This window comes from Cherax quadricarinatus, chromosome 71, assembly GCF_038502225.1.
Source record: "Cherax quadricarinatus isolate ZL_2023a chromosome 71, ASM3850222v1, whole genome shotgun sequence".
NCBI lineage: Eukaryota > Metazoa > Arthropoda > Malacostraca > Decapoda > Parastacidae > Cherax > Cherax quadricarinatus.
Genome location: NC_091362.1, coordinates 6,292,870 through 6,315,874, shown reverse-complemented (window position 1 = coordinate 6,315,874; position 23,005 = coordinate 6,292,870). Strand labels below are relative to the sequence as shown.

The window sequence follows — 23,005 nt, the reverse complement described above, 5'->3', positions numbered from 1 at the left end:
GGGTGCTTGTCCAGTGCCAGCTTGAAGACTGCCAGGGTCTGTTGGTAATCCCCCTTATGTATGCTGGGAGGCAGTTGAACAGTCTCGGCCCCTGACATTGTTGTATTGTCTCTTAACGTGCTAGTGACACCCCTGCTTTTCTTTGGGGGATGTTGCATCATCTGCCGAGTCTTTTGCTTTCATTGTGAGTGATTTTAGTGTGCAAGTTGGTACTAGTTCCTCTAGGATTTTCCAGGTGTATATAATCATGTATCATATATCACATATCATATCATATATCACTCCAAACAGCCAATATCCTAAACTCCTCCTTTAAAGTGCAGGCATTGTACTTCCCACCTCCAGAACTCAAGTCCAACCAACCAGTTTCTTTGAATCCCTTCACAAAATATTACCCTGCTCACACTCCAACAGCTCATCAGGTCCCAAAAACCATTTGTCTTCATTCACTCCTAAATAACACATTCACACATGCCTGCTGAATGTCCAGGCCCATTGCACACAAAATCTATTTTACCCCCCTCCCTCCATTCTTTCCTAGTTTATTCTCTATAAAGATTACAATGTTGAATTTACAGAATTTGGTAGTTGTGTGGTTTACATGTAGTTAAATGATTACAGAGTGTATCACTAGAACACCTAGCATGGCTAGGCATTTCGGGCAGACTTAGTTTAATTCTTTATTTTAAATTACAAATTATGAGGTAGGTTGGTATTATGGCTATGTGACTAAATACTAGTTTGTGAATTTAGCAATGTGAATGCTTTTATTTTGGCACAGTGCATAGTTTCAGTATTGGAGTATCATAGGATTCATTATTTTAAGACTGAGATTAATATTTCTGTTTATGGTCAAATGGGTGAGTGAGTTTAAGTGTGAACCACCAGGTGGTATTCGTGTAGTTAGTTGATGGGGTGTATCAGGGAGATAAGATGTTTTCTAATGGTAGTTTTGAAGGTGATGAGTGTGTCTGCAGTTCTAGAGTTCTCAGGTAGGGTGTTCCAGATTTTAGGGCCTTTGACATACATTGAATTTTTGTAAAGGTTTAGTCAGACACAGGGAATGCCGTAGAGATGTTTGTGTCTGGTGTTATGCGTGTGGGTTCTGTCACAACTATCAAGAAAGCATTTTAGGTCAAGGTTGATATTGGAGTTTAAGGTCCTGTAGATGTAGATTGCACAGTAGTAAGTGTGGATGTACTGAACAGGGAGTAAGTTTAGATCTATGAAGAGTGAGGGGGTGTGTTGACAGGGATGGGATTTAGTGATTATTCTTACTGCAGCTTTTTGTTGGGTTATTATTGGCTTTAGGTGTGTTGCTGCAGTTGATCCCCAAGCACAAATAGCATAGGTGAGGTATGGATAAATAAGTGAGTGGTATAGTGTGAGAAGGGCATTTTGCAGCACGTAGTATCGTATCTTGGAGAGGATCCCAACTGTTTTGGATACTTTTTTGGTTATGTGTTGGATATGGGTGCTGAAATAATGGTAACATACTGATACCTATTAGTAAGGTAAGATTTGAAATAAGCAAGCGCATGGCCTCTTATACCGTAATGGTCAAGTTTGTGGAGTAGGATGTCATGGTCTACTGTGTCAAAAGCTTTTCTTAGGTCAATAAAAATTCCTAGTGGATATTCCTTATTTTCCAATGCTGTGTAAAGCAGATCTAGCATTTTTATGATTGCATCATTAGTGCTTTTATTTTTCCTAAATCCAAATTGGCAGGGGTTTTTGAGTATGTTTTGTGCTGTTATAAATGAATATAGTCTCCTGTGCATGAGTTTCTCAAAGATTTTGGATAGCAATGGTAAGTTTGATATTGGCCTATAGTTGTTTAAGTCTGTAGGGTCACCACCTTTATGTATTGGTGTAACCCTTGCCATCTTGAGTAGTTTCGGGAAGGTGCTAGTTTCTAGTGACTTGTTAAAAAGTAATGAAATAGCATGCGAAAGGATATGGGCCGCTCGCTTGTACAGTAATGGTGGGACATTAGACAGATTCCCTGAGTTGTTTTTAAGTGACTTTATAATCTCGGTGACTTCCGAGGGCTCAGTTGGTGCAAGATAGAAGGAATTTGGGAAATTCCCATCTAGGTAGTCCCCGGCATGGGCATTAGTATGTGGGATTTTATTGGCGAGATTAGATCCTATGGTTGAGAAGAAGTCGTTTATCTTGTTAGCTGTGTCAGTGGGATGTAGTGGTGTTTCATTAGGTTTAGTTAGGACAATATTCTTGGTTTTTTTCAGTTTGTGGGTCCTAAGAATCTGAGAGAGTGTTTTCCAGGTCTTTTTTATATCTCCTCTAGTGTCTGTGAATCTACTGGAGTAGTATAGTTGTTTGACTTTCTTTATTACTTTGGTGAGAACTGATGAATAGTGTTTAAGAATATCTTTGTGTATTAAGCCCTGTCTATATTGCTTTTCATATTGGTGTTTCTTGTCAATGGATTTGAGAATGGTGCTGGTTAGCCATGGGCAACCAAGCCGTTTGTTTGTGATCTGTTTCGTTTTTATAGGACAATGTTTGTTGTATAGTCTAAGTAATTTGTTAAGAAAAATGTCTGTCCAGTCATCAATACCATTGGCCTTGGAGAATTCTGTAGGCCAGTCAACAATCTCTAGGTCAGCTGTGAACTTCCTTATTGAGGCCTCGTCATGGAGTCTAAATGAGACTTTGTATTCAAGTGGTGGTTTATTAATGTTTGTCAGGAGGAAGGTAGGGTAGTGGTCTGTAGTGCTATCTGTGATTATCCCTGATTTAAGGGGGGCTAGTATATTGGTCCATATGTGGTCTATTATGGTTGCACTTGTCTCAGTGAGCCTGGTTGGTTTAGTTATCGTGTGTTGTTCATATTGTTGATGAAATCAGTTACAGGCCGATCATCTAGTAAGCCAAGGTTGATGTTGAAGTCTCCAGCTAAGAGAAAGTGGTGCTTATTCATTTGTCTGTTTGTTATTAGTGACTTTAATTTCTCACTGAAATTTGGGATGTTTGTGTGAGGTATCCGGTAAATGGCACCGATTGTTATAGGTGTCTTAAGGTTTTTTACAGTAAAATTAGCAAAAATGTATTCCCCATATTCATCACTAAAGTAAGTGGTGCTAATACAAGATAATTGGTTAGAGTAATAGATTGCAATACCACCCCCAACTTGGTTTGGTCTGCAGTTGTGAATTGCTGTGTATCCTGGTAGAGGGTAGATATCTATTGTGTCCTGCTTAAGCCAGGTCTCAGTAAGAATAATGCAGGAGAAGGGTGTCTTTAGTGATTCAAGGAGTGCCAGGAGGTCATCATAGTGTTTGCTTAAGGACCTGATGTTGTAGTTAAGTACTGATAGGCTTTTAGCATTGTTTAGGATAGTGCTGGCTTGTGATGCTGTGTAATAAAGGCAGTTACTTTCCAATAGGTTTTGATTGGGTGTCAGATTATGGAGGTTTAAATCAGGGTCAACGTGATCAATCATCTTCAAGGTTTAAATTATGGTTATTTATATCCTGAGTTATGTGTTGAGTTCTAGTACTGATATCTGTAGTGGTGGGAAGCTTGGATAAGTATATAGCTAGAGTATTTTGGTCATATAGAGTATAGTCACTACTACACATAATGAACTTGATGTTGTCTATGTGTTGTGCTGGAATGAACTAAAGTACAACTAGGTATAAACTAGTAATATAAAAATACAAATTTAAAATAGAACAAGACTCTCACTTGTAATTGCACTAAGGTCTAATATAATGACTTTTGTGGAGTCTATGTTTTGAGCTAGAATGAGCTATAGTACAACTAGATTTAATCTAATAATATAAAAATACAAATTAAAAATAGCACCAGTCTCTCACTAGTAATTGCAATATGGTCTAATATAATGAATTTGGTATTGACTATAGTACAATTGAGTTTAATCTAATAATATAAAAAAGGCACAAGACTCTCAATTGCAATTGCACTAAGGTGTTATATAAGTTGTTTACAAGAATTAGAGTATAACTAGATTTAAATTGACAAGATAAAATATACAAGTTAAGGTAGCAAAAGAATAAAAAAAAAGTAGAAAAAAAAAAAAGATATATGAGGTAGTTGGTACTAGTTAGCAAAAGATAGTTAAGGGCCTTGAACAATAATATAATTGAAATATACACTAATTGCACACACAATATAGTCACTAAGATATGAAAACAATCTTAGAGTAGGAATTATAATATAAACTAATAATATAAAAATACAAAATACAAAATTGAAATGGTACTTGCAATTGCACTAGAGTCTGGTATAGGTTGTTGACAAGATCAAGAGTATAACTAGATTTAAATTGACAAAATAAAATTCACAATTAAAGTACCAAAAGAATAATAGTAAAAAATAACAATGGTAATGTCTTGGTTATAATATGATAGTAAGATGGTAGACAGGTAGACAGGTAGACAGGTACACAGGTACAAAGGATAATATAAAGGTTGGAGTTGAATACACAAACTTGAAAATTTGGCAACAAAATGTTATGGGAAGTATAAAATAATGTTTAATGTACAAAAGTAAAATTGACTGGTAGTAAATATGGTGTTTAATAAAATTTTAGTAAGTAATAATGATTACAAAAAAAGTGAAAAAGTAATGTTTATTTCATTCAATATTGCACTGATAGTTATACTAGAGGTTATATGGCAGTACAAGGTAATTAAGAGTACTCTAAGATAGTAAATGTGGTATTAAAACAGGTAAAGGTAATTAGACAAGTAATGGTTATTAAATGTCAAAAATGTTAAGAGTAAATTGAAATTATAGTAAAAATGATTATTATTAATTTTAGTAAGTAATATCAATTGATAGTATTTAAAAAAATATGAGGTAGTAATATGGACAGAGAAAGTATCAATTCAGCTAATGTTTAAGCAAACAATAGTAAATAAGAAAATTACATAAGGTGACTTATGCTTACTAGTAAAATCACAAAATGAGGTAGTTGATTATTTAATTACTAAGAGATTGTACAATGAAATTTGAACAATAATGGAGCAAAACATACACTACACTACGTAGGCTTTTAGGTTGGACATTGTTTAGTTATTCTCTGTAAGATTAGTATCCCTGAGAAAACGTGATAGATCATTCTCCTTCATGATTGTGTACAGTTGACCTACATTTGTTTTCCTAACTAGAATTTTCCCATCCCGTGTGAAGCATTGGTGTATTGTGTCATTATTCTCCCGCTTAAGTTTTCTGACTCTGTACAGGAGGTTCTGACGTTTTTTTGGTAAGACACTCGTTTATGTATACCTCTTTCTTTACTTTAATAGATGCAATAATTAAGTCTTTTTTCCTGTCATGTGAGTGGAATCTAAGCATAACACTTTTTCTACCATGGGATCCTAGTAACCTGGCTTCTTTTATTTCAGACTCTGGTACAATAACACTTGTTTGGTCCTTTATGATCTGCAGAGTAATTTCTTTACTGTTTGTTTGGTTCATATCACTGGGAAAAAGTGGACTGTTAACTATTACTGCGTCCGATAGTTCATCTTGTTCAGTTTTATCTTCTTGGAGAGCAAAGTAGTCACTGAACTGGTTATCTAAGTTGTTCTTCCATTCTTTTACTGCTTCTTCAACCTTTGTATTAAGAGATATTATTTGTTGGGTATGGCTATCTATGACTGTTTGGATGGTCTTGTCACAGTTAGTCATTCCTGGTGTTGATAACTTTTGTTCAAGACTGAGGATTTTGTTCTCGAGTTGTGTCATCCTGGTGTCTTGTTTTGTTAGCGTCTCTCGAAGATTCATATTTTCAATAACTAAGTTGGAGATGCATGTCTTTAGGGTATCTGGATCGTTGGTCATACCTATGGAACAAACTCCCGAGTACAGTTATTCAGGCTAAAACGTTGTGTAGTTTTAAAAATAGGTTAGATAAATACATGAGTGGGTGTGGGTGGGTGTGAGTTGGACCTGACTAGCTTGTGCTGCTGGGTCTGGTGCAGTGCTCCATCCTTGAGTGGAGATGACCAGACTGGGTGGGTCACTGGGCTAATCCGGGGGGGAGGGGTCATTGGTCTAATCCGGAGGGGGGACATGGACCTGCTCTGCATGGGTCAATAGGCCTGTTGCAGTGTTCCTTCTTTCTTATGTTCTTATGTTCAGTGACAAAACCTTGTCCCACTTCAGGCAAATCATAAAGAAATGCCAGAAACAGACCTCTCTGGACAGATATTTTGTGCGACAGGCGTCCAGTGACTCTCAAGTTGTTCCCAGTGGCATTAAAAGAAGAAGGGAAGTAACCTCAGAAAAGGACTTGCTACCTGAAATCCTAATGGAAGGAGATTCTCCTTCCAAACATTAGTGTACACCTTCCTCCTATCCCCTCCTCCTGTCTTCCATCCACCCAGAAGTCTTCAATAAAGGTAAATGTAATGTTATTATTATTTTTTATATGCATGTACTTGATTTCTGATTGTTTTCAGTATGTAAATCTTTATTAATTTGAAAAAAAATATTTTATTTTAATATTTTTGGGTGTCTGGAACGGATTAATTTTATTTCCATTATTTCTTACGGGGAAAAATAGTTTCGAGTTTCGTGAATTTCGGCTTTTGGCAGGCTCTCTGGAATGGATTAATCACGAAACTCGGGGTCCACTGTATATGGAGAGAAAAGGAGAAGTTAAGAGAGTGGTGTGGGAGTGTAAAAGGAAGGCAAATGACAGTGGATGAGGTTTTGTTTTATCACCAAATTTTACTAAGAATGTCAAAGAGTTTTGGAGACTAAAAACTTAAAAAAGCCTAGAGAACAAATGGATTTGACAGTTTAAAACAAAAGAGGGGAATTATTAGATGGAGAGGTGAAGCTATTGGAAAGATGGAGGGTAATGTTGATGAAGAGAGGGAGGCAGTGATTTCATGCACTGGACAGGGAGGTATAACATAGGAGTGAGGAAGAGCCAAATGTGAATATGGGAGAGGTGCATGAAGCAGTGAGTGGAATGGAAGGGGATTAAGCAACTGTAATAAATGAGTTCAAGATAGAAATGTTAAAAGCAAGTGGAGACATAGCTTTGGAGAGGTTGGTGCATTTATTCAATAAATGTATGAAAGGAGGATGGTGTACCAAGTATGTTACAATTTATTTGGTGTCCATCACACACACATTACATTAGAGTAGTTATTTAGGGTCTTCATTGCTCTAATACACTGTCTGGTTCAAACACCAACCAATAGGGTGAAATACACAAATAACCGCGGGTTATTTGTGTATCGTTCCAGTCACGGTATTGTGCCTTTTTTTGTTATTTAATAGGGTGAGAGTTTACCCCCAGTTGAGTTGAGGTTATGGTTTCTCTCTTGTCTGGACAGCAAATGTTCACTAATGCTGGTGGCATATGCTCACACCCACTGGTCTATCTTGAGGTGTAATGAGTGGCTCTTTGCTATCTTGCTCATTATTATTCTGCTGATATCTATTTTGTACATACTATATATGTCTTGGTGAAGGGAGTACGTATACAGGTACTAAAAACTACTCCTTTGTTTGCCTTTACTTTTACTTGCTTGGGTTGTTCCTTGTCTCAAGACTTGATGTATGGCCAGGTACAACAGGTATTAATTGTGTAGCTGTGTGTGTAATATGGGGTGCCTGTCCTGAGGCAACAGTTATTCTGCTACATTGCATTATGCTGCACTAGTACATTGCTGTCAACCACTGAAATTACTGTTAGTGGGAGGTGCTTGTTAACAGTGTTGGCTACCGGTAGTTTACCTGGAGCAGGTTTCGAGGGTCACTGCCCTCATGGCCCGGTCTGAGACTAGGCCTCATGGTGAATTAATGTCTGATCAACCATACACAAATAACCCGTACATAAAAGAGAGAAGCTTACGACGACGTTTCGGTCCGACTTGGACCATTGACAAAGTCACACTAACAGAGGTGGAGCAGGACGGCTATATATAGGCAGGAAGAGGTGGAGGTAGTAGTAGTAGTAGTACTACAAGAATTGTATATAATACCGACAGGATGAAATGACACATGCACAACACCCGGGCATCCCCACCGTAGACGTTTCGCCATCCAGCCAGCCACTGCTACTACAACTACTGATGAAATTAAGACACATGTGCGGCGTCTGGTTGTTTTTGTTGTGGACGTTTCGCCATCCAGTGGCTGGCTGGATGGCGAAACGTCTACGGTGGGGATGCCCGGGTGTTGTGCATGTGTCATTTCATCCTGTCGGTATTATATACAATTCTTGTACTACTACTACTACTACCTCCACCTCTTCCTGCCTATATATAGCCGTCCTGCTCCACCTCTGTTAGTGTGACTTTGTCAATGGTCCAAGTCGGACCGAAACGTCGTCGTAAGCTTCTCTCTTTTATGTGCGGGTTATTTGTGTATCGTTCCAGTCACGGTATTGTGCCTTTTTGTTATTTCTGATCAACCAGGCTGTTACTGCTGGTCGCACGCAAACTGACGTACGAACCACAGCCCAGTTGGCTGATGCCTCCTGCATGTGTTAGGCATTTGGTGATGGCATGTACTATAGCACTGCTGGCATATTGTTCAATCAACTGGCACTAAATATCAAGGTATTTTAGCTGCTACACAACTTCACGAGCTAATTCTTAACAAGCTTAGGTCAGAATCATTCAGTATGGCATTGCAGTCTGGTATGTATGCTGCTCAGGGAGCTTGTATGAGTCTCTGCTCCTCACTCCATTTCCTTGCTCATAAAGAGCTGATCATACATTTGCCTGATGCCTCACCAGTCACAGAAGCAAATGGTGGACCTGGTTTATCTCAGAGTCAACCTACTTTGTTGGCTCTCTAACTGGAGTATAACTGGAGAGGGTTTTGGGGGTCAACCCCCCATGGCCAGGTGTGAGACCAGGCCCCATGATGGGTCAGGGTCTGATCAACCAGGCTGTTACTGCTGGCTGCAAGCAAACTGACATACAAACCACAGCCTGGCTGGTCAGAAACTGACTCTAGGTGCCTGTCCAGTGCCTTCTTGAAGACAGCCAGAGGTCTATTGGTAATCCCCCTTATGTATGCAGGGAGGCAAGTTGAACAGTCTTGGGCCCCTGACATTTACCGTGTTGTCTCTCAGCGTACTTGTGGCGCCCCTGCTTTTCATTGGGGGAATGTTGCACCTCATGCCAAGTCTTTTGCTTTCATAGGGAGTGATTTTCATGTACAAGTTTGGTATTAATTCCTCTAGGATTTTCTAGGTCAGCAATTTTGCCTGCCTTGAAGGGGGCAGTTAGTGTACAGCAGTTCTCCAGCCTAGAGAGTATAAGCGATTTGAAGAGAACCATCATGGGCTTGGCGTTCCTAGTTTTAAAGGTTCTCATTATCCACCTTATCATTTTTCTGGCAAAACTCATTTAAGCAAACTAGGGAACAGAGTGCTTTTGCAAAGGTAGCATATGATAGGGAGGAGAGGAGACAATATAGTCATACCTGTAATGAATATTTTAATGTGTAGAACTCTGTGTCATCGGTACCTCATTTTTCAGAGTTGGAGCCTGAAATATTTTTTAAATAATTTGAAAATCAGACTTGAGCTCTGCAATACTGTAGCGACTCAAGCACTGGGAAGTGTTTATCATTTGATTCCTGGCATGGATGGAAACACTGGGCATGTTTCCTTAGACCTGCTGCCCCTCCTCACCTAGTAATAAGTAGGTACATACCTGGGTGTTAGTCGACTGATGACGAGCTTTGAAATGAGTTGAGGTAGGATACATGATGAGGATAACAAAAAATTTAGGAAATGAAAAATTAAATATCAGATTAGAGGGAGTATGGAGGAAGTTCAATGCATTCAGATATCTGGGAGTGGACTTGTCAGTAGATGGGTCTATGAAAGACAAGGTGAGCCATAAAATTAACAAGGAGGAAAAAGTTGAATGATGCACTGAGGAGTCTGTTTAGATAAAGAACATTATCCATGAAAGCAAAGAGGGAAATGTATGAAAGTATAGTGGCACCAATGCTCTTATATGGGTGTGAAGCATGGCTTGTGAATGTTGCAATAAGGAGAAGGCTGGAGGCAGTGGAGCTGTCATGTCTGAGGGTAATGTGTGATGTAAATATTATGCAGAGAAATTGTAGCTTGGAGAGTAGGAGATGCAGGGTTTCTAAAAGTATTATTCAGAGAACTGAAGAGGGGTTATTGAAGTGGTTCAGACATTTAGAGAGGATGGAACAAAACAGAATGACTTTGAGGGCATATAAATCTGTAGTGGAGGGAAGGCGGGGTAGGGGTCGTTCTAGGAAAGGTTGGAAGGGATAAAGTAGGTTTTGTGTGCAAGGGGCTTAAATATCCAGCAGGTGTGTGTGTGAGAGAGTGTTAGATAGGAGTGAGTGGAAGCAAGTGGTTTTTATGATTTGATGTGCTGTTTAAATGTTAGCAAAGTAACATTTATGAAGAGATTCATGGAAACAAGTTAGCTGGACTTGAGTGCTGGAGATGGGAAGTACAGTGCTTGCACTCTAAAGAAGGGTAGGGATATTTGTAGTTTTGAAGCATAGTATCCGCGTCCCTCTGGCAAGACAGTGATGGAGTGAGCGATAGTGAAATTGTTTCTACTTTCTTGGGCCACCCTGCCTCGGTGAGAAACAGCAGGTATTAAAAAATATATATATAAAATCGTTGCATTCAAGATTATAAAACCGACAAGAAAGACTTCCCAACACAATGAACTGTCACACCAAGTGGCCATGACTCTAAATAAAGGATGATGATCTGCTAAAAGAATACTAGAAAGTTTTATGAAAATGTAGTGGTAAAACAGTGCCATGACTTACAGAAGTGGCTAGATCAGTAGTTTTGCTTAATCTGATAGAGTTTAAACATATAATAAGACAGTGTTTGAATATGGTATTCAATCCTTGGAGGTGTTGAGTAACAATAAAACTGCTAGGGTTAAATAACTTGGTACATATAACACACTCACGTTTTATTAGACCAGAAGGACTTCACAGGCAAGCAGGAAAATTTTGAAGAGTCTTTTAGCTTAGAGAATGCTGAGTCACATGAGGTATAAGTTCGCTGAACAATAACAAACCCTGACAATGGATCATTGTTTTCACAAAATTGTATGTTGGGCTGTACAGGCCTGTAAAATAAAAAGGTAAAAATTATTTTGTGGAGTGAAATAGAAATTAGTTATTTTTCAAAGTGATTAAAATAAAGAAATTTCTCTATATAGCATGATATTTTGTAAATGCAATAGAAAAAGTGCATATTAAAGTTAAGAGCACATACTACGAAGACCTTTCCAAGCACTTTTCTATTTTGGATGTGCTTATTTTTTCTCAACAAACCAACTGTCTCCCACTGAAGCAGGGCGACCCAAAAAAACAAGAAACACGTTCACCTCCATTCACTCCATCATTGTCCTGCCAGAGGGGTGCTGATACTGCAGTTCAAAACTGCAACTATCCCCAACCCTCACTATACAGAGGAGTTTTATAAAAGAACTTACTGCATACAATAAGTAATAATGTAAAAAGGATGGTAGGTTCAAAAAATTATTAAAATTCAGTGAAGAAGCACCTATTGTACTGGGATGCCAGAGAAATCCTGGAAGAACATTTATTATACTGTCATTAACCTCTTAACTGTCCAAACATAGATCTACATTCTTACTGCTAGCACTCCACACGTAGATCAATGTTTTATTTTTCCTGCCTCCAAATTTGGCACAATTGGCCTGAGATGTCTGGTCAGTATAGAATGGGTCTTAACACTCATTGTGCACTATATTAAAAAAATATGGGACCACACAGTACCTTGTGGGAGCACCAGTTCATATGAGCACCAGCTAGAGCAAACAGTGTGGCAAACTCCAGAGATTCACTGATATCATGTCGTATTAACACTCCCCTTTTAAGAGGAAAGTGATGCTGACCCTGAGTTTTGTGCTTTAAGATGGATGTGGCCACAGGTGGTTGAGGATATATTAAAAACCACAATAATAACCCATGTGCAACATTTGTGCCACATCCTTTCAATTTTGATACCAGTGGTAGTGTCTCTTCTTCTTTCAATGCACCAGCCGTATCCCACTGAGGTGGGGTGGCCCAAAAGGAAAAACGAAAGTTTCTCCTTTTACATTTAGTAATACAGTGGACCCCCGCATAACGTTAAATCCGCATACCGCTACATTTTATCGCCAAGATTTTGCCTCGCATACCGCTAAAAAACCCGCTCAACGCTGTTCGTCCGAGACGCATCTAATGTGCGCCCTTAGCCAGCCTCACATGTTCCGCAGGTGGCATTGTTTACCAGCCAGCCTCCGTGGTAACATCCAAGCATACAATCGGAACATTTCGTATTATTACAGTGTTTTTGGTGATTTTATCTGCAAAATAAGTGACCATGGGCCCCAAGAAAGCTTCTAGTGCCAACCCTACAGCAATAAGGGTGAGAATTACTATAGAGATGAAGAAAAAGATCATTGATAAGTATGAAAGTGGAGTGCGTGTCTCCGAGCTGGCCAGGTTGTATAATAAACCCCAATCAACCATCGCTACTACTGGTGGTACAGCTGCTGCTGCTGCTGTACCACCATCAGCTGCTGCTGCTGATGTAGTACCATCTGCTGCTGCTGTAGCATCGTCTGCTGCTGCCGTAGCACTCAGCTGCTGCTGCTGTTGTACCACCGTCAGCTGCTGCTGCTGCTGTTGTACCGTCTGCTACTGCTGTAGTACCATCTGCTGCTGCTGTAGCATCGTCTGCTGCTGCTGTAGCATCGTCTGCTGCTGCTGCTGTAGTACCGTCTGCTGCTGCTGTAGCATCGTCTGCTGCTGCTGTAGCACTGTCAGCTGCTGCTGCTGCTGCTGTACCACCGTCAGCTGCTGCTGCTGCTGAAGTACTGTCTGCTGCTGCTGTAGCATCGTCTGCTGCTGCTGTAGCATCGTCTGCTGCTACTGTAGCACTGTCAGCTGCTGCTGCTGCTGTACCACCGTCAGCTGCTGCTGCTGCTGCTGTAGCATCGTCTGCTGCTGCTGTAGCACTGTCAGCTGCTGCTGCTGCTGTAGCACTGTCAGCTGCTGCTGCTGCTGCTGCTGCTGTAGCACGGTTGTTGGTGTGGCTTATTGAGAATACCAAGAAACAATTAACCCCAGAGGATTTGCCACCCAGGATAACCCAAAAAAGTCAGTGTCATCGAAGACTGTCTAACTTATTTCCATTGGGGTCCTTAATCTTGTCTCCCAGGTTGCAACCCACACCAGTCCACTAACACCCAGGTGAACAGGGAAAAATGCCTGGAACTAGTGCTCATATTGGTGAATTTAAAGCCAGCAAAGGTTGGTTTGAGAGATTTAACCCTTTGACTGTTTTCGACGTATAAATACGTCTTACGAGCCAATGTTTCTGACGTATATATACTCAATAATTCTAGCGGCTTCAAATCAAGTGGGAGAAAGCTGGTAGGCCCACATGTGAGAGAATGGGTCTGTGTGGTCAGTGTGCACCACATAAAAAAAATCCTGCAGCACACATTGCGTAATGAGAAAAAAAAAACTCTGATCGTTTTTTTGGAATAAAACGCCGAATTTGAGGTGTATTTTCGTATAGTATTTATCGTTGTATTTGCGTTTTCATGGTCTTAGGTGATAAAATGGAAAACATATTACAGAAATAGAGATGATTTTCATTACTTTTACGATGAAAACGACCTTGAAACTGAGCTCAAAGTAGCGGAAATGTTCGATTTTTACCAATGTTCAAGAGTAAATAAATCACACCACACGTCCAATACACGTCAACTGGGGAGTCTAATATTCTTTCACTAGTGCACTGATATTATTTATACCATTTTTACAATAATGCAGTCGTCTGCATAACAGTAAATTTTGTATTTTTTTGTATGAATAAAAAATCAAAATAGAAAGCAATAATAATATAAGAGGGGCCTAGAGATGTGACTAATGAACAGAGCATATGTTATTTTAGTGCCACGAATGTCTACCTTGTTTATTCTGGACCCTATTTTGAAATTGGCATCTTTTTTATTTTGCGTGAAATTGGCCAAATTGCCAATTTCTGACCACCATATTGGGTAGTCCAAATTAGTAAATGGGAGGTTTCTTGTACTCAGCTGATAGATAAAATGGAGTTCTAAAGAAATAGCTATGAGTTTGGTCAACTGGAACAATGGAATTGGCTGAAAATAGGGCTCAAAGTCGGCGAAATCGCCGATACACATATGTCGCCGAGACCGCTAACTTCGCGGGAGCATAATTCCACGAGTTTTCGACCAAATTTCGAACTTTTGGTGTCATTACCATCGGGAAAAGATTCTCTATCATTTCATAAGAAAAAATAATTTTTTTTGTTTTCAAAAATTGAGCGACATTGAATGACAGTTTCAGAGAGAGGCCTGAAACAGTCAAAGGGTTAAGAATCGTAGTGGCATACACAGTGTGATAAGGCATGTTCTGGAAGAAAATGCCAAACAAGACCTACAGTACTCAGGAGGAAAAGGCACTCCCAGGACACAGTGTCTCATCAGTCATTGCTGCATCTTCAATAAAGGTAAGTGTCATTTATTCTTCATTTAGTAGAGTAGTACATGCACAATATATATTGTGCATGTACTACTCTACTATTGTGCATGCATCCTTCTCTTTGTGTGTAGGAAAATGTATAGTTCATGTGGTAAATTTTTTTTTTCATACTTTTGGGTGTCTTGCACGGATTAATTTTATTTCCATTATTTCTTATGGGGAAAATTCATTCGCATAACGATAATTTCGCATAACAATGAGCTCTCAGGAACGGATTAATATCGTTATGCGGGGGTCCACTGTATATATATATATATATACACAGGTACCATCTGACTTACGACCAAGCTTGGTTCCGACCAACCAGTCGTAAGCCAAAATGAACGTAAGTCGAACCTTTGAAAATTACCGACATACTGGGTAGGGCATAATGTCAAACGTTTCCTATATAAACAACCTATATAATACTGTAATGTACAATCATTATTTCATTCTTTTTACCATAATTTACTTTTATTGTTATATTTTAATTATTTATGTACTATATATGTATACATGGTAGAGAACTGTGTAGACAACCTGTACTGTCTGCACCGACAGCCTATGCTGTCTGTCAGCTTAGTTCATATTTCGCGCCACTAAGGTGCTGCCCTCTGGGCCAGCCCAAAATCAGTGGGACGCTGGGCCCACACTCTCTCTCTCTCTCAGCGGCCTAGCAACAAGACACAAGTCCTACTAGTTCTCTCCCTCTCGTGGGATGGCCCTACCGGGCCATGGGCACACAACACACAAGCCTGTGTACCCACCACTACATTACAAATAAAGTAAGAAGCCTCCGAAGACGTATCATTTACTCCCCACTACCAGCATTACCAAATAATTTCATTATAAATGGTGGGAAGCGGTGGTCACAGCAGTTGTTTGCCCGGAGAGAGGAAGGAAGGAATGAAGTTGTTCACTTCATCACCCTACACAACAAGCATCTGTCTCTCAACGAGTTATCCTGATGTCGTGTCTGCACGTTTCAGCATCCAGACACAGGTACAAGCAGGATCTAGCCGAAATTTACCGAATTTCTTCGAGAATTGTAAGTGGCATCCCAGTGACCCCACGCTACAGCGTCCCACACTGTTTCTCATGCCATGTGGATCAGCATGCCACATAGATCACCAAGCCACGTGGATCACTAAGCCACATGGATCAGCATGCAACACAGATCACTCGAAGCTATGTGGATCGGCAAGCCACATGGATCAGCAAGCCACGTGGATCAGCAAGCCATGTGGATCAGCAAGCCATGTAGATCACCAAGCCACATGGATCACCAAGCCATGTGGATCAACAAGCCACGTGGATCAGCAAGCCATGTAGATCAGCAAGCCACGCGGATCAGCAAGCCACGTGGATCAGCAAGCCACGTGTATCAGCAAGCCATGTGGATTAGCATGCTATGTAGATCACGACGCCACGTGGGGTGTGGGCGATGTCACGTGGATCTACAAGCCACGTGGGTTACCAAGCCAGATGTCCCAGGCCTCATGCTGTGGTCTGCTGTCCGCATCACATTGACGTCACCGATGCTGCTGCCCGACTTCATGACGTCACAATGTCTGCCTGACGTCACCTCGAGATGTCTGCTGATGTCACAATGCTGCTGATGTCACCTCGTGACGTCATGCCTGACATCACACAATGTCACAATGAGTGTTCTAGTAATTATTTCAGTATTGTCGAGAAGATTGAGAGAAGATATATGTCGTGTGTTAATTAATTCCTCTCAGTCAGTGTTCTCACAAGTTAGTGTATGGCTTAGTGTCAATTTTGTGCACATAAAAGCATCTTTTGCTAGTTAAGCCATGTTGTACCGCATGTACCGCGGGTGTGTAAAGTTTTCCGCGAGTCCAGTGTGGTCTGCGGCCAGACTCCCGGAGTAGCACCACTGTGTTACTTAGTCACCCGGTGTAACCAGTGCATTTGACAGCTGATATTACTCAGCCCCGAGCCCTTTGTACAGAAAGCTCTTATGCTCGTCGCTTGTGATGTTCTGCAGAATCGTACCTGCTACGATTCCCATCGAGATTTGTTTCACTTCACCTCCAGACCTTCGGAGTGCAGTTATAGGTAGAGAAACAAGTCTGGGGACGCTTAGACTAACCTCTGCTATAACTCCAATTGCCGAGAGAATGACACTCGTCAAGCCGCAGTTAGCCCTGTTGGCAGGAGCTGTGTCAGCCTCGTGTCACAAGCTTCAGTGAGCAGCCTGCACAAAGATGATGTCACTTTGACTGCTACCTCGCTCACTGCAGTCTCGTGTATGATGTTATGACTCCCAGATGTTTCGCCCAGTCGTCTTTGCCACGACTCACTCCACGCTCGCCGGCAGTGACAGCCCAGCGACAGTACCAGTCGAGAAGTGTCCTCCTGAGTCGCTTGTCAGAAGAAGTCCTGGCCAGTTGCCGAGTTTTGTCAATGCCTCACTGGAGGGCACCAGCATGTCGTGCCCCAAGTTGAGTGAAACCTGCAGTGACTACTACGATGACTGCTTCACCATTCTAGAGGAAACCGTAACCTGTTATGTCACAGCTCAGCAATAGTGATTTCTCCTGTGTTGCAGTATCTGTCCAGACATAGGAAGGCGTGCAGTGATGCCCATCAATGCTCACTGCCTGTGACCACGATGTTTAGCACACCCATGTTTTTTTCCTTCCCTCCCTGTAGGATTTTTTTTTTCCATGTCCATATGTATATATACATGTTTTTTATTTTGTGTTCTGTGCCCTGTTCCTACGAGAGAGAGACCAAGTTTTTTTTACCACCAGTATTGTCGCATCGGGACAATACTGGTGGTATTGTAGGTGGTATTGGTAGGTGGCCGAGCGTATGTAGACAGCCTGTACTGTCTGCACAGACAGCCTATGCTGTCTGTCAGCTTAGTTCATATTTTGCACCACTAAGGTGCTGCCCTCTGGGCCTGCCCAAAGTCAGTGGGACGCTAGGCCCACACTCTCTCTCTCTCTCTCAGCGGCCTAGCAGCAAGACACAAGTCCTACTAGTTCCCTCCCTCTCGTGGGATGGCCCTACCGGGCCATGGGCACACAACACACAAGCCTGTGTACCCACCACTACATTACAAATAAAGTAAGAAGCCTCCAAAGACGTATCATTTACTCCCCGCTACCAGCATTACCAAATGATCTCGTTATAACTGTATTGTAAATTTTACATCGCATACAGTATCATATGTTACTGTTATCTTTATGTATTGTCAACACAGTGGAATGGGAGAATACCACTGGTAGTGTCATCCTGCCAGAATGTAGTATAACCTATACCCTAAGGAAAGAGAAACAACTCTGGAACATGTGTAATACATATCCGGCTGGCTGGGTTTTTCCCAGGTGGGTGGGTGGGTGGTTGGTTAGCTGACTGAATGTGGCTCTCTCTCTCTCTCTCTCACAGGTACACGTAAGTAAAGTTATCATACATAGTATACATTACTTAGGATAACCCAAAAAATCCAGACAAAGTGCTGTACAGTGGATCTGTGCTCCAGTGCCTTAAATTAATAATAATATTAATAATAATAAGTAATACATATTTAATGAAAAAGAGGATAAATAAATATACAAGGTATGATGTAGCACGTAATGAAAGTAGTTTGTTAGATTATGTATTGGTGGATAAAAGGTTGATAGGTAGGCTCCAGGATGTACATGTTTATAGAGGGGCAACTGATATATCAGATCATTATTTAGTTGTAGCTACAGTTAGAGTAAGAGGTAGATGGGAAAAGAGGAAGGTGGCAACAACAAGTAAGAGGGAGGTGAAAGTGTATAAACTAAGGGAGGAGGAAGTTCGGGCGAGATATAAGCGACTATTGGCAGAAAGGTGGGCTAGTGCAAAGATGAGTAGTGGGGGGGTTGAAGAGGGTTGGAATAGTTTTAAAAATGCAGTATTAGAATGTGGGGCAGAAGTTTGTGGTTATAGGAGGGTGGGGGCAGGAGGAAAGAGGAGTGATTGGTGGAATGATGAAGTAAAGGATGTGATAAAAGAGAAAAAGGTAGCTTATGAGAGGATTTTACAAAGCAGAAGTGTTATAAGAAGAGCAGAGTATATGGAGAGTAAAAGAAAGGTGAAGAGAGTGGTGAGAGAGTGCAAAAGGAGAGCAGATGAAAGAGTGGGAGAGGCACTGTCAAGAAATTTTAATGAAAATAAGAAAAAATTTTGGAGTGAGTTAAACAAGTTAAGAAAGCCTAGGGAAAGTATGGATTTGTCAGTTAAAAACAGAGTAGGGGAGTTAGTAGATGGGGAGAGGGAGGTATTAGGTAGATAGCGAGAATATTTTGAGGAACTTTTAAATGTTGAGGAAGAAAGGGAGGCGGTAATTTCATGCACTGGCCAGGGAGGTATACCATCTTTTAGGAGTGAAGAAGAGCAGAATGTAAGTGTGGTGGAGGTACGTGAGGCATTACGTAGAATGAAAGGGGGTAAAGCAGCTGGAACTGATGGGATCATGACAGAAATGTTAAAAGCAGGGGGGGATATAGTGTTGGAGTGGTTGGTACTTTTGTTTAATAAATGTATGAAAGAGGGGAAGGTACCTAGGGATTGGCGGAGAGCGTGTATAGTTCCTTTATATAAAGGGAAAGGGGACAAAAGAGATTGTAAAAATTATAGAGGAATAAGTTTACTGAGTATACCAGGAAAAGTATACGGTAGAGTTATAATTGAAAGAATTAGAGGTAAGACACAATGTAGAATTGCGGATGAGCAAGGAGGCTTCAGTGTGGGTAGGGGATGTGTAGATCAAGTGTTTACATTGAAGCATATATGTGAACAGTATTTAGATAAAGGTAGGGAAGTTTTTATTGCATTTATGGATTTAGAAAAGGCATATGATAGAGTGGATAGAGGAGCAATGTGGCAGATGTTGCAAGTTTATGGAATAGGTGGTAAGTTACTAAATGCTGTAAAGAGCTTTTATGAGGATAGTGAGGCTCAGGTTAGGGTGTGTAGAAGAGAGGGAGACTACTTCCCGGTAAAAGTAGGTCTTAGACAGGGATGTGTAATGTCACCATGGTTGTTTAATATATTTATAGATGGGGTTGTAAAAGAAGTAAATGCTAGGGTGTTCGGGAGAGGGGTGGGATTAAATTATGGGGAATCAAATTCAAAATGGGAATTGACACAGTTACTTTTTGCTGATGATACTGTGCTTATGGGAGATTCTAAAGAAAAATTGCAAAGGTTAGTGGATGAGTTTGAGAATGTGTGTAAAGGTAGAAAGTTGAAAGTGAACATAGAAAAGAGTAAGGTGATGAGGGTATCAAATGATTTAGATAAAGAAAAATTGGATATCAAATTGGGGAGGAGGAGTATGGAAGAAGTGAATGTTTTCAGATACAGTGGACCCCTGGTTAACGAACTTTTTTCATTCCAGTAGTATGTTCAGGTGCCAGTACTGACCGAATTTTTTCCCATAAGGAATATTGTGAAGTAGATTAGTCAATTTCAGACCCCCAAACATACACGTACAAACGCACTTACATAAATACACTTACATAATTGGTCGCATTTGGAGGTGATCGTTATGCGGGGGTCCACTGTACTTGGGAGTTGACGTGTCAGCGGATGGATTTATGAAGGATGAGGTTAATCATAGAATTGATGAGGGAAAAAAGGTGAGTGGTGCGTTGAGGTATATGTGGAGTCAAAAAACGTTATCTATGGAGGCAAAGAAGGGAATGTATGAAAGTATAGTAGTACCAACACTCTTATATGGATGTGAAGCTTGAGTGGTAAATGCAGCAGCGAGGAGATGGTTGGAGGCAGTGGAGATGTCCTGTCTAAGGGCAATGTGTGGTGTAAATATTATGCAGAAAATTCGGAGTGTGGAAATTAGGAGAAGGTGTGGAGTTAATAAAAGCATTAGTCAGAGGGCAGAAGAGGGGTTGTTGAGGTGGTTTGGTCATTTAGAGAGAATGGATCAAAGTAGAATGACATGGAAAGCATATAAATCTATAGGGGAAGGAAAGAGGAGTAGGGGTCGTCCTCGAAAGGGTTGGAAAGAGGGGGTAAAGGAGGTTTTGTGGGCGAGGGGCTTGGACTTCCAGCAAGCGTGCATGAGCGTGTTAGATAGGAGTGAATGGAGACGAATGATACTTGGGACCTGACGATCTGTTGGAGTGTGAGCAGGGTAATATTTAGTGAAGGGATTCAGTTAACTTAAGATTAACTAAGCAATGAAGTAATCAGTGATAAAACATTATTGTAAACAGATAACAATAAAGCACAAGTGAGTATTACAAAGACAGGTCGTATGGTTGCATGCATTGCTGTACATTCAGTAGAATGGAGTAATCTGTTAGGTAGTGTATTTAAAGAATAACAAAGTTAGATTGGGTCTTAGGTTTAACATTTATGTGATATAATTGTGAGAAACATTTAAGATATACAATTTATAAGGTTCAGTTATTCAGTATTTATTTGGTTTTGGGTGAGTAAGTGATCTTTGAGAAGAGACTTGAATTTATAAACAGGTAGTGTTTCTTTTATATTTACAGGTAATGAATTCCAGATTTTAGGGCCTTTTATGTGCATTGAGTTTTTGCATAGCGTGAGATGGACACGAGGAACATCGAAGAGTGATCTGTGCCTTGTGTTATGGTCATGTGTTCTGTTGAGGTTGGCAAGGAGATGTTTGAGGGGAGGGTTAATATCAGAGTTAAGTGTTCCATGTATGTAATACGTGCAGTAATAAGTATGGATGTTTTGGATGATGAGTAGGTTTAGTGTTTTGAATATATGTATTATTGTAAAAATAATAATAATTATTATTAATTTTTTTTTTTTTTTCAACAAGTTGGTCGTCTCCCACCGAGGCAGGGTGACCCAAAAAAGAAAGAAAATACCCAAAAAGAAAATACTTTCATCATCATTCAACACTTTCACCACACTCACACATTATCACTGCTTTTGCAGAGGTGCTCAGAATACAACAGTTTAGAAGCATATACGTATAAAGATACACAACATATCCCTCCAAACTGCCAATATCCCAAACCCCTCCTTTAAAGTGCAGGCATTGTACTTCCCATTTCCAGGACTCAAGTCCGACTATAAGAAAATAACCGGTTTCCCTGAATCCCTTCAGTAAATATTACCCTGCTCACACTCCAACAGATCGTCAGGTCCCAAGTATCATTCGTCTCCATTCACTCCTATCTAACACGCTCATGCACGCTTGCTGGAAGTCCAAGCCCCTCCCCCACAAAACCTCCTTTACCCCCTCTTTCCAACCATTTCGAGGACGACCCCTACTCCTCTTTCCTTCCCCTATAGATTTATATGCTTTCCATGTCATTCTACTTTGATCCATTCTCTCTAAATGACCAAACCACCTCAACAACCCCTCTTCTGCCCTCTGACTAATGCTTTTATTAACTCCACACCTTCTCCTAATTTCCACACTCTGAATTTTCTGCATAATATTTACACCACACATTGCCCTTAGACAGGACATCTCCACTGCCTCCAACCATCTCCTCGCTGCTGCATTTACCACCCAAGCTTCACATCCATATAAGAGTGTTGGTACTACTATACTTTCATACATTCCCTTCTTTGCCTCCATAGATAACGTTTTTTTGACTCCACATATACCTCAACGCACCACTCACCTTTTTTCCCTCATCAATTCTATGATTAACCTCATCCTTCATAAATCCATCCGCTGACACGTCAACTCCCAAGTACAGTGGACCCCCGCATAACGATCACCTCCAAATGCGACCAATTATGTAAGTGTATTTATGTAAGTGCGTTTGTACGTGTATGTTTGGGGGTCTGAAATTGACTAATCTACTTCACAGTATTCCTTATGGGAAAAAATTCGGTCGGTACTGGCACCTGAACATACTACTGGAATGAAAAAAGTTCGTTAACCGGGGGTCCACTGTATCTGAAAACATTCACTTCTTCTATACTCCTCCTCCCCAATTTGATATCCAATTTTTCTTTATCTAAATCATTTGATACCCTCATCACCTTACTCTTTTCTATGTTCACTTTCAACTTTCTACCTTTACACACATTCTCAAACTCATCCACTAACCTTTGCAATTTTTCTTTAGAATCTCCCATAAGCACAGTATCATCAGCAAAAAGTAACTGTGTCAATTCCCATTTTGAATTTGATTCCCCATAATTTAATCCCACCCCTCTCCCGAACACCCTAGCATTTACTTCTTTTACAACCCCATCTATAAATATATTAAACAATCATGGTGACATTACACATCCCTGTCTAAGACCTACTTTTACCGGGAAGTAGTCTCCCTCTCTTCTACACACCCTAACCTGAGCCTCACTATCCTCATAAAAACTCTTTACAGCATTTAGTAACTTACCACCTATTCCATATACTTGCAACATGCCTTTTCTAGATCCATAAATGCAATAAAAACTTCCCTACCTTTATCTAAATACTGTTCACATA

The 23,005-nt window shown here is 40.5% G+C and overlaps 1 protein-coding gene across 5 annotated transcripts in view; it reads right to left on the bottom strand.

Moving 5' to 3' along the window:
* Positions 1–10,927: 10,927 nt before the first annotated feature.
* Positions 10,928–23,005, bottom strand: part of LOC128700282 (CDKN2A-interacting protein) — an 89,643-nt gene continuing 77,565 nt past the window's right edge. For all 5 annotated transcript variants that reach the window (XM_070099975.1, XM_070099980.1, XM_070099976.1 and 2 more), the window contains one exon: positions 10,928–11,108. In XM_070099975.1, the coding sequence (XP_069956076.1) occupies positions 10,943–11,108 (166 nt within the window). In that variant the 3' untranslated portion in view covers positions 10,928–10,942. The remainder of the gene's footprint in view (positions 11,109–23,005) is intronic.